Here is a 17971-nt window from a genome sequence, read left to right as displayed (position 1 = left end):
TTCAATCGTAATAACATAGTCAGAAAGTAGCGATGTCTGTAAGGGTGTCCACCCGACGCGTTTCCTTACAGACATGAAATCATCCTTACAGACATTCACTTGATGGACTGTATATGTTAAATTAATTTTATTTACCTTAACCTTTTGTGTGCATGAGGTTCATGCACTCTTCCACCTGGGAGTAAGATCTCTTGATATACAACGGAATTTACACATATTTTCTTTTTTTGAAGTGTATGTAATTTTCTTTGCTTGAATTAGTGCATTACTGATTCATGTGGTTTGTTGCCACCCAAGCGCCACACTTTTTTGTTTTAACTTTTTTTGTGATACATAACTGTTGATCATAACTGTTGGAGAGATTTTTCAAAAATGAGGAATTTCCATTTGGATAGGATTTATTAGCAGTGCAACTTCCTTGCTGATTGGTTGTTTTGGGTGGAGAACAACAGGAAACGTTACATCTTCCCTGCTTTTTTATGAAAGTCCAGTGCTTAAGCCTCCCGTATCCCATTTAGAACTGCTCTCAAGGGTCCTAAACATTAGTTTAGTGGACACAAGCATTCGTTTAGTGGACACAGGAGGGTCTCATCCAACAGGTAAGGTTTTCCTATTTTCTTGATGATATCGCAGACTCCTTACCCATTAAAGGAATTAGCAGGAACAGAAGGAAAAGCATGCTATTCTGCTGGTGGACCCAAATATCAAAGAAATTCAGTGTGCGTGAAAAATGGACAACTTCTTCAAGAGCTCTAAGGTGAACTTGTTGGTGTGGGAAGGGGGGTGTAAGGGTCTGAGTCTGCTGTACAGTCCCCTGAACAACCTAGATTTGGGGTGCTCTGTGCTGCAGATAACAAAATTTAGTCATTCCCTTATATGTGTATCCGGTTCCCGACCGGCGCACGCCGATGTACATCGGCAGAATGGCACGGGTAGGCATATTGGCATACAGGTACGTCCAATCTTCAATGCCGATTGGGACCCCCGTGAGTCCGGTCGCGGGTCCTGCGGACTCGATCGCCACGGGCATACCCGCGATCGTCTCACGGGGAGGCTGTGTAAACAGCATTTCCCCATTCTGCCTAGCAACTAGTGGGACGGGAGGCCCGGTAAGAGTGGCGGAAGGTGGCAGGGGGGAGGGGGGGTTGTCCCCTCCCGCTCCTCCGGGATAACAATCGAGCGGCCTTCAGCCGCATCGGTTGTTATCCCTGGATAACCGCCTCAGTTGTTATCCCTGCCTGCAGCTGCGGGCATCATCGCGGTATAAGCCCCGAAAGCTGAGGCCGCATATCTGCGTACGCGTGGCGGCAAGGGGTTAATGAGTGCAATAAGTATTTGATCCCCTATCAATCGGCAAGATTTTTGGCTCCCAGGTGTCTTCCATACAGGTAACGGCTACACAGCTGGTTTCCTACTGTGCATGTGCGAGTTGTGCTGCATTTTTCGAATGGTCCCCTTGTCTTCTGGGACATGCACACGTCCTAGGAGGTAACAGGGGGGAAAGGAGGAGGGGCGGATGCAAACACGGAAATGATATACCTCGCCACGGATAGGTAGGATGGAAGTCAAGCTGGAAAAGAACATAAGAGGTACAAAACGATTAAAAAGAAAGAATGATATCCAAAAACAAGAGGGTGCATTATTGTTCAAGACCTAGTTTCATTTTTGCCTGGAACTCCGCTTTAATGAAAAATTAGATCTTCTGTCCTGCAGTGTTAATTTTGATATCAAATTTTGATTTAGTTCTAATCAGTCTTGACTAAAATGCGTATTTTAGTAATCTGAATGGTTTTAGTTTTGGTCGTATTTTGGTCAAAAATCTGCAGTACATTCAGTCAACTAAAATATTCTACATTTTAGTTGACTAAAATTGAATGGGTTTAATTAAATTGTAATGCATGATTTTATTTTTTTATTTGTGCATTAAGCATTTCTCTAGAATTTCCAAACTCATTTATATACTCCTTGAGTAAAAAAAATCTTAATTATTTATGATATCATGGTTTGAACAAGCTACTGAAACAGATTTAGCCAATATATAATGTATTAGTAAGACATCCCTCTCTCACGTTTTCGTTTGGTTTTTCGTTCGTTGACAAAAATCGAAATTTGTTTTCGTCAATTGAGTCATTTTTGTTTCACTTCACTTGAAAAACGTCGCTGGCGAAAATTATTACAAAAATTATTTTAATTGACAAAATTAACACTGCTGCCCCGCCAGACGGGTTTGTGGGGTGCAGCAGAGATGTGTAGATCTCAGGACTGCACAGACAGGCAGGTCAAACAGATCCTTTATATTAAATTAATGTTTATTGTGTGAGATTAGCTGATTGCCTGGAGATCAGGCCGGTGAAAGCTTGATAAGCTGCGATATATTACATTTTTGGCTTAATACGGTTTTAAGCTAACCGTACATCTATAGGTGTATATAGGGAACCAGGTGTATAGAAGATGACAGAATGCCAAGCATTATTCAGGTACTTAAAATTGTTGTGCTTATGAATGCAACTAGATTTATAGGTATTTTTTAACTAGTTTTTATTTAAACTTTAAAGCGCATTTTCACGTTTGCAGTCAAATTTGAGAGAACCGCACTGTATGTTCGTGTTCCACTTCACACAGCTTACGTAAAAATATTTCTTACCTTTTTTTTAGACCGGGCTCACACTGGTGCACTGTGGTTTAGCCACAACTTGGGTATATCTGTGTTTTTTGTTTGTTTTCGCGGCAGTCTTAAAGACTACAGGTAAAACGTTTATGCTGCAATTTCTGAAAGCACACCAAAGATGCAGCATTGGATGATATCACTTCTTCATATGCACAGGATGGCTGTTATCCCGGCACACAGACACTGAGCTATGAGGAGGCAGGTAGGCTTCTTTTATTGCAGAGGATACATCGTATATGTCTCTTCTGCAATAAAGAGCCTGCTTGTTCAGTTTTTTTGAAAGTGAGACTTTACTGTATTTTTGCTTAAACCACTTAAAGCGGGAGTCCACCGGGACTCCGCGTTTTTTTTTTTTTTTTTTTAAAAGCCAGCAGCTACAAATACTGCAGCTGCTGACTTTTAAAATAGTGACACTTACCTGTCCAGCGCGCCCGCGATGTCGGCACCCGAAGCCGATCTCTAGGTCGTCTGTCGGGTCCTGCCGCCGCCATCTTGGGTATGGGAATCAGGAAATGGAGCCTTTCGGCTTCATTTCCCGGTTCCCTACTGCGCATGCGCGAATCGCGCTGCGCAATAAGGACGCTCCCCGCTGCCTCTGGGATCTGTGTGTTTCCCAGCAGGCAGCGGGGCACTTGCGGGAACGGGCGGGCACTTGCGGAAAGGGGCGTAAGTTACGCCCCTTTCCGCAGAGAGCTATCCCGGAAGTGGGTGCAGTTACCTGGATTATCCAGGTAACTGCACCCCCCTCCCCCCTGAAAGGTGCCGATTGTGGCACCGGAGGGGGGGAGGGTTCCGATGAGCGGAAGGTCCACTTTAAAGTGTTTGTTAACCCAAAAAAATTTAATAAAATCCTGTTCCTTTAAAGTATTATATATAGCACAGTGCTTGTGCTGTGTCATTTGGCCCCCTGTATCATCTGCAATACCTGTGTGATCCTGCCAGTTTCTACCCTCCCTTCTCTGCACTGACTCCGATATATCAGGGCTGCTGAGCTCGGACACCGGAGTCATCGTACATGTCTCCATCATCTTCAGCCCTGCCCTTTGTCTCTTGTGTCCTCTCCTCCAGCCTCTCCTCCATCCTCTTCCCCTCTCTGACCCTCTGTTCCATGTCCACACCACCCCCTCTTGTCCTGCTGCTCAAATTAGGGTTAACTTTACATTATGCTCTGTTGATTAAGCTAATGTCCCCCTGTGACTGCTTTAATAAAAATCCAGCTAAATACCTTGTTTACTGAGCGTAGATCAGTGATCACGTGACATGCCCGCCTGGGGGCCCTACTGCAGGGGGTGGAGCCACCTCTCTCCCCTCCTGCATGACGTCAGTGGGGGATCCTCGGCCCCACCCACTGCATCAGTAGGGCCTAGAGAAGAGAGAGGCGGCATGTCACAAAGGTACAGGGGGACATTCGATTAATCAACAAAGAGGATAATGTAAAGTTAACCCTGTGGGTTAACAAATGCTTTAAGGTCCACCGTGTGTGTGTGTGTGTGTGTGTGTGTGTGTGTGTGTGTGTGTGTGTGTGTGTGAGATCTGTCATTTCCAGGTACTGCGGTCTCTATGTCCACTGGCACTTGGCGATCATCATGCAGAGAGACAGAACAATGGTCTGCCTATGTAAACAAGGCAGATCACCGTTCTGACAGGAGGGAAGGCATGGATCCTGTGTTACTGCAAATCAGAGACTAAGATCCATTTCTTCCCTTGGTAACAGCACCTCCCACAGTGTAGAAAAACACTGGTTAGGCACACAACTAACCCTTTGATGTTAACCCCTTCCCAGTCAGTGTTGTTAGTACAGTAACAGTGCATATTTTTTAGCACTGATCATTGTATTAGTGTCACTGGTCCCAAAAAGTGTCAGTGTCCGAATTTCCACTGCAATATCACAATATAAGTCACCAATCGCCACCATTAATAGTAATATATATATATATATATATATATATATAAAAAATATATATTTTCTATCCTATAGTTTGTAGATGCTATAAAATTTGCGTAATCCAGTCAATATATGCTTGGTGGGATTTTTTTTTACCAAAAATATGTAGCAGCATACATATTGGCCTAAATTTATGAAAGGAATTTGATTTTTTTGGATATGCATTATAGCAAAAGTATTGTGTTTTTTTTTTTTTTTGTTTTGTTTTCAAAATTGTTGGTCTTTTTTTATTTATAGCACAAAAAAAAAGTGTGTATATATAGTTGATTCTGCACTTCTGTCTGCAGGGGGCTTGCCGCTTCAGCTGTGAGTGCTCACAGCAGAAGCCGATCCGTTTTTTCACACTGTATACTTAAAGTGAAACTAAAGGCTAAACTTTTTTTTGTCATTTTTAAATAGCATAAGGGAGGGGGGGGTTATTTCTTTTGTAAGGTTTATTTTCGCCGTGTCCCACAGGGGAGATATTCCTTACTTTCTGTCCCAGAGACAAAACATGAAGTGAGAGGAAATACTGCTTAGGGGATTCTATTGGGGCGGGGGCAGTTTACCAGAATTTTCTATTTTTAGGCACTGTGCTGAATTTCTAGAGGCCGATCTGCTGATCGCAAAAAGTTTTACTGCTGTTCAGGGTGTGATGCAGTTTTACAGAAACGTGCCACCCCAGACTGCGTTTTTAGGGCATGGCAGCCCACTTTTATTTAAAGGTAACAACAAAGTTCAAACAAACAGTAATCTTCCCTCGCAGGAGGGTTCCACCATCATTGTATAAACAAAAACTATAGCCTCCTGGCTTACTCACTGTCAGCTTCGTGCTGTTTTGGTGCCACATCTGCCTGCTACAGACATGCACACACAGGCTGCCACCTGCAGCCTTAGACTCCGAGACCTCCTGTCTCTTTCTCCTGGAGCCGTCTCCTATTGGGACCCTCCCAGGCCAGACTTCCTGTCTGCCGGGCAGAGCTGTTTCGCCAAGTCTGAGCACTGACCTCTATTCCTGGGATGATTATGAAGCCAGCACACAGGTGTACAATTGGCAAGCCTACCAAAATGAGGCATACACTTCTCATATGCACCTGTGACATGGGGTTGCATCTCCACAAGGGGTTCTGAGCTTCAGCAAAATGGCAGCCTCCAGCAAAAAGAACCAGGAGTAATGCTGGAGGAAATTTACAGCACACACTCATTTTGGCAGCATAGTTATTAATGTGGAATGTATGTTTCTTGCTAGAGAACATTATTTTTATCAAGTTGTTATGGATAAAGTTCCACTTTAAGTGTTATTTTATTATCAGGGACTCTTCATAACATAGGGATAATTAAAACATCTGCAGAATTTAAACTTGCTCTTTACGCTGTAAGCCACCCAAAACTGCTAGCGCTGACATCCAATCTTCCATTCAAACAAGGACCCAGGAGATCAGCAGAGATCTGGCTGGGAATCGGGACAACAAACCGCCAGGGTGGTCACTATTATCTGTATTGTCTCAGTAAGTGCTCTTTTTTTTGTGCCTCCTCCTGTGCTGGTGTCAATGCTGCACATGTAATTTGCCTTCCTCTGCTGAGAGGTAACCATAGACAGTATCAGAGCTTACAGTTTAATGTCTACTGTACTTAAGCTCCCCAAGCATTTCAGAGTATGAGAGGTTTTATTATAACCTCCATTTATAGAGCCTAATTGCAGTACCATTATATCATAAAGTGTTTTATTACTGCAATAGGTATTTTCTTACCAATCTCCAAATCTGTGCTAAAAAAAAAAATGGAACACTGCAAATTTCTCCAGTCTCTGCAGTGTTTTCTGCTTCATATACAGCAGATGGCGCTACAAACCACCTTAACTACATTTGTAGCCAGACCCAAACAATACTCTGCATCAGAACATATACGCAGACCGTAATGCAGTGTCAGCGCTAACTAATCCAGTATGTACAGTTTTAACAAAAGCACAAAAATATACGTAATAATATATAATACATACTTGGAAAGATTACATAGGTATTGTACTTTTTAATTTTGCATTTGCCATTGTGCTTTGTAATTTGGCATTTGCTATTTGCCATGGCGTATATTTTAATTTTGGTTTATAAAGAAATCCTTTATTGACCGAACTACGCAGTCTTCCATTTCTTATGCTATTTCTGAGTGCATTTGAAAATCCTAGTTGTCTGACCATCTTGGATGACTGCTCCAGCAAGTGGAACCACAATGAAGTCACAACTCCTAATCTGCACACTTGCTTTAGTTGAAGTCTAGCAGTCCAGGTATATCTCCAGCATAGATTGTTTTTAAAGGAAGTTTGTCATGAGAGAATCATTGAGACTGCCATTGTTCTATCCTTTTAAAAATGCTTGTTCTCTGGCTGTTATCCTGACCCTATTGCTTCTGAGTTATAGACATGGAACAAGTACAGAGATCGGGACTCTTAACTTTTCTCAGATTTTTCTGATTTGCATATTTCTGCAGGGTCAGTGACCCAGCCAGGAAGTAGGCATTTTCAGAAGGAATTCACCAAAGAATCCTTCATATTTCTCTCATGACGGCAATGTAGTCCAACGTGAATAATCGGTGCTATTCTGAGAACAGTAGTCTTCAACTTAAGAGGTAGTGGGGGCCTCAGTAGTTGCCTATGAAAACGGCGAAGGGATGCACACAATATTCAGTATATGTAATGCTACAGAAGACTGCCAGAGACTGCAGACATACTAGCAGAGATGGTGAGAGACTGCAGACACGCTAGCAGAGACGGTGAGAGACTGCAGACACGCTAGCAGAGACGGTGAGAGACTGCAGACACGCTAGCAGAGACGGTGAGAGACTGCAGACACGCTAGCAGAGACGGTGAGAGACTGCAGACACGCTAGCAGAGACGGTGAGAGACTGCAGACACGCTAGCAGAGACGGTGAGAGACTGCAGACACGCTAGCAGAGACGGTGAGAGACTGCAGACACGCTGGCAGAGATGTTGAGAGACTGCAGACACGCTGGCAGAGATGTTGAGAGACTGCAGACACGCTGGCAGAGATGTTGAGAGACTGCAGACACGCTGGCAGAGATGTTGAGAGACTGCAGACACGCTGGCAGAGATGTTGAGAGACTGCAGACACGCTGGCAGAGATGTTGAGAGACTGCAGACACGCTGGCAGAGATGGTGAGAGACTGCAGACACGCTGGCAGAGATGTTGAGAGACTGCAGACACGCTGGCAGAGATGTTGAGAGACTGCAGACACGCTGGCAGAGATGTTGAGAGACTGCAGACACGCTGGCAGAGATGTTGAGAGACTGCAGACACGCTGGCAGAGATGTTGAGAGACTGCAGACACGCTGGCAGAGATGTTGAGAGACTGCAGACACGCTAGCAGAGACGGTGAGAGACTGCAGACACGCTAGCAGAGACGGTGAGAGACTGCAGACACGCTAGCAGAGACGGTGAGAGACTGCAGACACGCTAGCAGAGACGGTGAGAGACTGCAGACACGCTAGCAGAGACGGTGAGAGACTGCAGACACACTAGCAGAGACAATGAGAGACTGCAGACATACTAGCAGAGACGGTGAGAGACTGCAGACATACTAGCAGAGATGGAGAGAGACTGCAGACATGCTAGCAGAGATGTTGAGAGACTGCAGACACGCTGGCAGAGATGTTGAGAGACTGCAGACACGCTGGCAGAGATGTTGAGAGACTGCAGACACGCTGGCAGAGATGGTGAGAGACTGCAGACACGCTGGCAGAGATGGTGAGAGACTGCAGACACGCTGGCAAAGATGGTGAGAGACTGCAGACACGCTGGCAGAGATGGTGAGAGACTGCAGACACGCTGGCAGAGATGGTGAGAGACTGCAGACACGCTGGCAGAGATGGTGAGAGACTGCAGACACGCTGGCAGAGATGGTGAGAGACTGCAGATATGCTAGAAGAGATGGTCAGAGAGTGCAGACATGCTTATGAGTTCTCCATTGCAGCTCTCCACACATGTAGGAAATAAGATGGATTGAAAACCAATACGATCCTTCTTAGAAAAGCTCTTACAACAAAGGATGGTAAAAACAAGAAAAAAGAAACCTCATTGTGCAGTATTACTGACAAGGATATTTAACACAAGTGGAAAGCCGGAATACTCAAAAACATAATGGTAAAAAGCACATGTTAATCCAAATGGCATAGGCAAGGTTTCCAACCGGTAAGATGGCCGACCATCAAGCGTGACAGTGTCACGGGACCAAACTCCTCTGCGCCTTTCATCGTGCATAGACGCCATATGTGGAGAGCGGCAGTGAAGCACTCATAAGCACCTTTGACTGCTTTTGACTAAGCAGTCCACCTGTTGGGCTAAGGGTCAGTGTGAATTTTCCTTTTGGTGACAGATCCTTCCCTGCACCACTTTGTGTGGACCTACACTTGTTGGACTTTCTCACACATAAGAAGATATCGTATTAGTTTGAATTGTTTGGACTATTAGCAATATATAAGCGCTGCACTTATGTTTTATTGTTACCATTTTCTATACCAGGAGTGTGCTAGCAGCTTTTTCACATCATTATTTGTGCTATTTTATAATCATATCTAGCGTGGGTGTATTGTGGTTTTTTGAATGCTAGAAGAGATGGTCAGAGCCTGCAGACATGCTAGAAGAGATGGTCAGAGCCTGCAGACATGCTAAAGAAATTCAAGGTCAGAGACTGGGGAAATGCTACAGGTGTTGGACTGGAGACATGTTACATTAAACTGGCATTACTGCTCCTTTGCAAATCAGTGTTCTATCTTTCACTACTGATCACTTGAGGGCTGCACAGCAAGTACCAAGGGCCAAGTGTTACCCCCAGTATGCTATAGGCAGAAATTCTAAGGTATTTACCATATATTACAATGTAGCCATCATTAACATTAACCTACATAGCTTTGGTGGGACCATAGCCTTGTGTTTCTTTGCAATAGAGAGATGTCAAAGGATCAAGCTGGCCTGTGTTTTTCTAATCTGTTTTCCATCAGATTCAGGGTCCTTCTAAAAAGAAGAGTATTGGTAAGAATTAGCATTTATATAGTGGGGAAAGCTGGTGCACAGGACGGAATAGCAGGTATCTGGTCTTGTGTGTCAGGCCTGGCACATCCATACATTGTATGGGACACTGGCCGTGCTGGAGGAACAAAATGCTGGGTCATAGGCACAGGGCTTTGAATACATCAGTTTACTCAGATCTGATTATCTGGGCCCAACTGGCAGGCTTTTGACAACAAAAAGCTGTTGAGTAGCAACAAGTTGCCTAGCCAATTTTGTTAAATCTTGAAGTGGGGTGTTCCTGATCTTGCACATTGCATTCTTTTGCATTCTGAAGGATTGTAGGATGTGCCATTTTACCAACATCTTATCTACGCCTGTAAATGATCCTCTACACACTCTGGAGATGACTTCAGTGTCTGGCACCTTGTCTTGCCACTGGATCTTCAGAAGTCTGCGTAGGCAAGTAGTGTGGAAGTGGTTCAGTTGCCTAGCATGCCTCCTGTATACAGTCCAAGTCTCACTGGCATACATCATGGTAGTTGGCACTGCTGCCCGGTAGACTTTAAGCTTTGTAGCAAGGCTTATTCCATGGCGGTCCCACGCGTTGGTCCTCAATCTGCCGCATGCAGAGCTTGCCTTGGCGATTCTGCAGTTGACCTCAATGTCAATTGTTACTGCATGGGAGAGGGTACTGCCAAGGTATGTAAATTGGTCCACTGCTTGCAGCTTTTGTCCCTTCAATGTGATGGTTGGATCTTGGTGTTCAGCTTTCGGAGCTGGCTGGTGCATCACTTCCGTTTTCTTTGTCTTGATGAGGAGGCCGAAGTTGTTGCATGCTGCTGCAAATTTTTCCATGCTTGCTTGCATTTCCTGCTCTGATCCAGCATTCAGGGCACAGTCGTCAGCAAAAAGGAACTTTCGTAGCACAGTCTCCTTTATTTTGGTGACAGCCTGGAGACTTTGCAGGTTGAACAGTTTCCCATTGATCCTGTATCTCAGGCTGAATTCCAAGGAACTGTTCTGAAAGGCGGCTGAAAACATTATGCTGAACAGGGTTGGTGCCAGCATGCACCCTTGCTTGATGCTCTTTGTGACGGGAAAGGCCTCAGAAGTTTCCCTGTCATCCAGAACACGAGCTGTCATGCCGTTGTGGAACTGACGTACCATAAGGATGAATTTGTCAGGGCACCCAAACTTCCACATGATGCGCCACAGACCTTCGCGGCTGACAGTGTTAAAAGCCTTGGTGAGATCCACGAAGAGGGTGTACAGTTCACGATTCTGCTCTTGATACTTCTCCTGGAGCTGTTGGGCTGCAAAGATCATGCTCACCATGCAACGCTATTTGCTGGAAATCGCACTGTGTCTCGGGTAGTAGATTCTGTTCCAGGTGGTCAATCAGGCGATTCAGCAACACTCGTGCAAGGCTCTTACCTGCGATGGAAAGCAGTGATATTCCTTGATGATTATCACAGACTTGTCGATTTCCTATCTTCTTGTAGAGGTGTACAATGGACACGTATTTTATGGGTAATGGGTCCTTGATTCCAGAAGGACTGGAGCAGCTGAGTGAGTTTGTCGACAAGCACTGCACTAAAAGCCTTATAGATTTCCACTGGGATTATGTCAGATCCTGGGGCCTTGCCTCTGGACAGCTGGCTGATGGCCTGTAAGGTTTCAGCCTCTGATAGTGGGATGTCCAGGCTGTAGTTGTTATATCAGCCTGGGGCATTCAGTCAGTCACCTCGTTATTGATGGAGGATGGGAAGTTCAGTACAGATTGGAAGTGCTAAGCCCAATGCTGTAGAACCAGAGTCTTCTCAGTATTGAGAGTTGCACCATCTAAGTCCAGTAGAGGGGAGCTCCCTGAGGGCTGAGGTCCATACAAGGATCTGAGGGCTTCGTAGAATTGTTTGGCATCGTTTCCATCAGCAAACTTCTGGATTTCATGTGCTTTGGCATTCAACCAGGAGTCCTGCGTCTTGCTTTATACGATCCTGCGAGTGTTGTTGAAGGCATTTTTCTTAGCTCTTGATGACTCTGTTGATGAGCATGGTGAAGGTGTTATTTTCAGCAAGTAGGGCCTTGATCTCCATCATTTTCATTAAACCAATCCTGCTGTTTCCTGTGTGAAGCTCCAAGAACCTTTAGTGCAGAAGAATGTACAATATCCTGCAAGCACTCCCAGTCCTTCTCAGCATTTTCATCTAATGGCAACTCTGAGGGTTGGTTGTCAAGATATTCTGCTAGTGAAGCTGCTGTGTTGGCGTTGCTCAATTTACTGACGTTGAGCTTTTTCATCACAGCTTTATTTCCCTGTGAACACCTCTTTGGCTTGATGTGAAGGCTTAATTTGGAGATAAGTCTGTGGTCAGTCCAGCAATCAGCATGGCCCGGGCTACCCTTTACATCCTGCCTGTCTTTCCTCCCCACAATGACATAATCAATGAGATGCCAGTGCTTGGAGTGTAGGTGCATCCAGGACGTATTTTTGTGAGTAGGCGGGCGAAGATGGTATTGGTGATGATCATGTAGATGGAGATCAGATCCCACTCTCGCGTTTAAGTCGCCAAGTAGAATTGGGCTATCAATGTGATTCACGGATAAGAGTAGGGCATCGAGATCCTCATAAAACTTGTCCTTTACTTCATCTGGATTTGTTATTGTGGGTGCGTAGGCGCTGAACAGTGTGGCTTGCCACTCAGGAGTGAAAAATGCACTGTCATGAGTCAGTCGTTCACGCCCTTACAAGTTTGCGGACAAGATAATTCTTAGCCGCGAAGCCAACTCCAGATTCACAACGTTTGTCACTGCTGCGTCCACACTAGAAGAATGTGTAACCGTCTCCTGTTTCTGTGAGCTGACCTTCGTTTCACACAGGGTCACAATATCGATGTTAAATCTTGCGAGCTCTCTGGTGACCAGGGCTGTTCTTCCTGGTCGATCTGCTGAGGGGTTGTCTTGAAGAGTGCATACGTTCCATATGCCAATAGTGAGGGGTATCACCTTGCGTTTTGTTTGCAGTTTTGTTGTTTGCATAAGATGGGATCCCCTCCTGCCGCGATAAGCTGCCCAGGGTTCTGTGAAGCAAACAATGTTCTGGGCACCTTTTCTAGCCCCTTCCTCTTACTACGGAGGTGAGCAGTGCGGTCCTAAAGAAAGCTGCTCAGTCCCTCAGGTAGATGCCAAATCCAGCTGTTGCTTCAGTCAGCAAGAAGATGACCATTAGACCTGAACCGCCTGTGTGCAGGTCCGCTGCTAGTGAATCCACACCTGCTGCTTGTCTGTTTCACCTATCGCTACAGGACTTTGAGGTTATGGGAGTTGGGGGGGGGATGTCAAGACTTGCACGTGAATTGGATTAAAATGAGGGATAGGTACGCATGGTCAGCCTCACTCTCTTCCCAGATTCCATTTTGCTCCAATGGAAGGACAAAAGTCAAGACGGTTGGAGATGGGCTGGGTGCAGTAGTTGACCAGGGCCTCTTTCTTGCCCTGCCCTGTTCTTGGCATACCATGTCACTTGCAGAAACCGCCTTCGTGACCATTGGTCCTATTAGGTCTCATCCGCTCAATCCACTGAAGTCTGTCTTCACATGCTCGGGACAGACAAGTCCCTATCTCACCGTGTGTCGATGACATGATGGTTACCCTCAACCTGGTTTGGCCAGCCGGTTGAAGCTCTTGGCTTGGTTGTGGCCACCGCACGTGCTACAGCTACTAGGAGCCACAAGTGAGAGCTGAGTGACAAGTGGGGACCAAAGGTGAACGAACTGCCCTAAAAAGGGTACGACATGTCCTTACACCAGAGGTGCTATCCACCCCCCCCCCCATACACCCTGGTCAGAGTAGTATTTGTAGTATTTTTTTGGACCAGTGTAGCTTTAGCAGGAATTTCTCCAGTTTACTTTCTGATTGAAAGTAATATTTTCTATCTCATTTGATGTGCAGTTTTCTCATGATTGGCACCACTCTTCCTTTTTATTCAGCCTTTATTCAGTTTGCTGGCTTTCATGCTACATCTTCCCTTCAACCGTGCAGAACTGGCAAGTGGTATGTTGTCACTCAGTTGTCACAGTGCCATTACTTCTCCTAACTGCTCCACTGCCTCATTGATCCCCTGTCTTTTTTTCATGCTCCTTTGCACTCTGACTTCCATTCTCCTCTAACATTTGGTGCTTGAATTCAGTAGTCATTCTATATTTAAACCAGCCTGGCTACATATAGTTAGGTCCATATATATTTGGACACAGGCACAATTTTTATACTTTTAGCTCCATATGTCACCAGAATAAAATGAAAAAGAAACAATACAAATGAATTTGAAGTGGAGACTTTCAGCTTAAATTCAAGGGGTTGATATATAAATATCAAGTATAAATTTTAGGAACTCCAACCATTTTTATACACAGCCCCCCCCTCCCCCATTTTCAGGGGCTCAAATGTAATTGGACAAATTAATATAATCGGAAATCAAATGTTCATTTTTAATATTTCGTTGAGAATCCTTTACTGGCAATGTCTGCCTGAAATCTGTAATCCATGGACATTACCAAAGACCGTTTCCTCCTTTCTGGTGCTTTGCCAGGCTCAAACGACAGCTGTCTTCAGTTGTTCCTTGTCTGTGGGTCTTTCTACCTTTTTTAGTTTTGCCTTCAGCAAGTGAAATGCATGCTCAATTGTGTTGAGATCAGGTGATCGACTTGGCTATCGCAGAGTATTCCATTTCTTTTCCTTCAAAAGCTGCTGGGTTTTGCAGTGTGTTTTGGATCATTGTCCATCTGTACTGTGAAGCGCCGTCCAATCAACTTTGCTGCATTTAGCTGAATCTTGGCTGACAGTATATCTCTAAACACTGCAGAATTCATCTGACTGCTTCTGTCACATCATCAATAAACACTAATGACCCAGTGCCAATGGAAGCCATGCATGCCTCCACCATGTTTTACAGATGACATTGTGTGCTTTGGATCATGAGCTGTTCCAAGTCTTCTCCACACTTTTTCTTTTCCGTCATTCTGGTACAGATTAATCTTAGTTTCATCTGTATAAAAAATACTATTCCATAACTGGTCTGGCTTTTTTAGTTTTTTTTTTTGTTGGCAAAGTCTAATCTGGTTTTTCTATTCTTCAGGCTTATGAATGGTTTGCACCTTGTGGTGTACCCCTTCTGTTCATCACCACTGTTGTCTTCCATAGACGTCCAGGCCTTTTTATGTTGCTGAGCTCACCAGTGCATTCTTCTTTCCTCCGACTGTAATAATTTGTTAGCCACTCCTAATGTTGCTGCTATCTCTCTGATGAATTTGTTTTGTTTATGAAGCTTTACAATAGCCTGTTTCACTTACATGGACAGCTCCTTTTGAACACATGATGTAGGTTCACAGCAATAGATTCCAAATGCAAATACCACACTTAGAATCAACTCCAGACCTTTTACCTCCTTAATTGATAAAGAAATAATGAAGGAGTAGCCCACACCTGGCTACAAAACAGCTTTTGATGCAATTGTCCAATTACTTTTGGTCCCTTGAAAAATGGGGGAGGGTGGCTATTCTTAAGAGCTGCAATTGCTAAACCCTTCCTCCAATTTGGATGTACATATACCCTCAAATTAAACACGAAAGTGTACAATTCAGCTCATATAAATTATATAACTTTAGCTTGAATATATCTTTGTAAATACCTGGAAAAATCTTAAATTGTGCCTGTGTCCAAATATATATGGACCTAACTGTATGTGAAAGAATAATTGGAGATCTAAACTGAACTAAACTGAATCAAAAAAAATTTTTTTTAATATATTTTTTGGGGATATTTATTATATTAAGAAATATTGTTTTTTTTTTTTTTTTTTCAAAATGTACGCTTTTTTTTTATAGTGCAAACAATAAAAACCGCAGCGGTGATCAAATACAACCAAAAGAAAGCTCTATTTGTGGGGAAAAAAAGGGCGTCAATTTTGTTTGGGTGCAACGTTGTATGGCCACGCAATTGTCAGTTAAAGCAATGCAGTGCCGAATCACAAACAGTGTTCTGGTCAGGAAGGGGGTAAAACCTTCCAGGGCTGAAGCGGTTAAATAGCAACTCCACTTTTGTTGAGAGAATTTTTTTTTCCCTCTGGGTGATCTATGTACATTGCAGAGATTTTAACAAACTTTGTTGCAGATTCCTACCTTTTTGTTATTCAGAAGAAATCCTTACCAGTCGGTTTCCATATGGTAAGTGAGTCTATTGGGAATAGTTTCGTAATTATTAGCTTCTACACCTGCAGGGCTCTAATGATGAAAATGCATCCCTTTAGACATGATTTCTTAGTACGAGTATCATCAGCAATGACATTTTTGTTGCAGGGGATGCCTAATATCTGACTTGTATCTTAGGCCGCGTACACACGAGAGGATTGTCCGTCCAACTTAGTCCGCTGAAACGTGTTTCAGCGGACAATCCGCTCGTGTGTGGGCTTCAGCGGACTTTTTCAGCGGACAGTCTGGCGGACTAAGTCTTTCGGAATTTCCGTAATTTTGTCCGTCCAAACTTGGTTTCAGCGGACAGTCCGCTCGTGAGTAGGCTAGTTGGACGGACTAAGTATGGCGCATGCTCAGAAAGGATTTACACGGCCGAAGGTTGCATTGCAGTGTATTGGACGTCGTATTTCTAGTCCCGTCGTACGTGCTGTACACGTCATTGCGCAAGCTTTCAGCGGACTGTCTGTTCGTCGTGTGTGGTCAAGTCCGTTCATTCAAAAGTTGGACGGACTGTCTGTCGGATTGTCTGACGAACTTAGTTGGGCAGACAATCCGCCCGTGTGTACGCGGCCTTAGTGTAGACTTCAGAGACGATCAATGAGCCAATCACACAAGCAAGAAAATTATGTTTCTGGGGGGAATTCTGTACACGTTGTGTACAGAGCATCTCCAGGTTGCCATACTGCATTGCACTTTACAGAAAATGACAGAGCTGCAGATTGAAAAGGAAAGGTAATTTGTAATAACATTCAATCACAATATGACTTGTGTTGCAATTGTATATGCTATATTACTTTATTTGCTATTTTTTTTTTTTCCCCCCCCACGAAAGTGAAATTATACCCTTTATCAATTTAATAAATGAGCTCCAGTGACTTCTCTTGAATAGATGGGTGGATGTGCTGAAAATTTTTTACTGCCATCGTAAATTAAAAAGCAGATCCATTTTTCATAATAGTTTATGAAGGTACCCGGAAAAAAAAGTTATTAATCTTCCATCACTTTGTTCTAAAACCTCAAATAGTTGACTAGATGAAGCACCGCTTGGAATTATACGCTGTGGTTATAAAGTACTTATAGTGGGTGCTTATTTATTTTATATATTTTTTTATATACGGTAGTTTTCGCTCTGCAAATGGAGACAGACTTTATATACATTGTATGTGGGTTTATTTATATTCCTAAAAGAATTTTGATTTATAGAGGAAGAGTTGTTTAAAAAAAAAAATTCTCTCTGAGTGTCAAATACCGTACGTTAGTTAGGTCACTGTGCATTCTCATATATGACAAAAGTTTACTCTAAGACTGCATCCACACTACAGCATTTTGAATCGTGGGCAAATCTGCCACGGATCTGCCCGCGCCGAAGTGTGAATGACAAAACGCACAACTTGCATTTGAGATGCCATTCACATGCCATTTGATGCCTCAAATCGTGGTGCGGGTCTACCGTGATTGTCGCACAATAAAACCTGCTGCAATCGTGGGATGCATGTTGCCCCAAAATAGTTCATGAGCTACTTTGGGGTGACATGCGTCCTGCGATGCGGGTTGCCGTGATTGCAGCACGCTTTATCGCGCGACAGTCAATTGCAGCACGGCATACCTGCACCGCGATTTGAGGTGTCATTCGAATGAATGGCATCTCTAATGCGAGTCCCACGTTTTGTCATTCGTACCTCGGTGCTGTGAAATCACAGATCTGGTGGTGGCGATTCAAGATGCTGTAGTGTGAATGCAGCCTATCACCAATAGATATACAGTTTTCAGATACAAGTATTGTCGTTACATCTTACACTACCCATAAACCCTTCTTCCCATCTTTGCTCATTTTCCCAAACGCAGAAGGCGATGAGGAGGAAGATGATGAGGAAGATGAAGATGATGAGGTGGATGAAGATGAAGATGACGAGGAGGAGGATGAAAAAGATAATGACTCCGTAGATGACAGTGCAGAGAGAGATTCTGACTTGCCTCTCTTTACTCTCCCTGGACTGTCCTCCCAAGAACCACTGGAAGACGATAGCAACATCGCTCTCCTAGAGGGAGCCGCTTATCAAGTGCCTGACACCATGGTGTGGGAGCAACAGAACCAAGGACTTGGTAAGTG

At 44.1% G+C, this 17971-nt stretch overlaps 1 protein-coding gene across 6 annotated transcripts in view; it reads left to right on the top strand.

Moving 5' to 3' along the window:
* Positions 1-17971, top strand: part of ARMH4 (armadillo like helical domain containing 4) — a 289560-nt gene that overhangs the window by 91460 nt on the left and 180129 nt on the right. For all 6 annotated transcript variants that reach the window (XM_077464454.1, XM_077464450.1, XM_077464453.1 and 3 more), the window contains one exon: positions 17707-17964. In XM_077464454.1, the coding sequence (XP_077320580.1) occupies positions 17707-17964 (258 nt within the window). The remainder of the gene's footprint in view (positions 1-17706; positions 17965-17971) is intronic.

This window comes from Lithobates pipiens, unplaced genomic scaffold (genome assembly GCF_037356315.1).
Source record: "Lithobates pipiens isolate NorthernLeopardFrog02 unplaced genomic scaffold, aLitPip1_a1.2 Scaffold_30, whole genome shotgun sequence".
Classification (NCBI taxonomy): Eukaryota; Metazoa; Chordata; class Amphibia; order Anura; family Ranidae; genus Lithobates; species Lithobates pipiens.
Note: the sequence above shows the minus strand (reverse complement) of the source record. Positions and strands in the feature narration are given on the sequence as shown.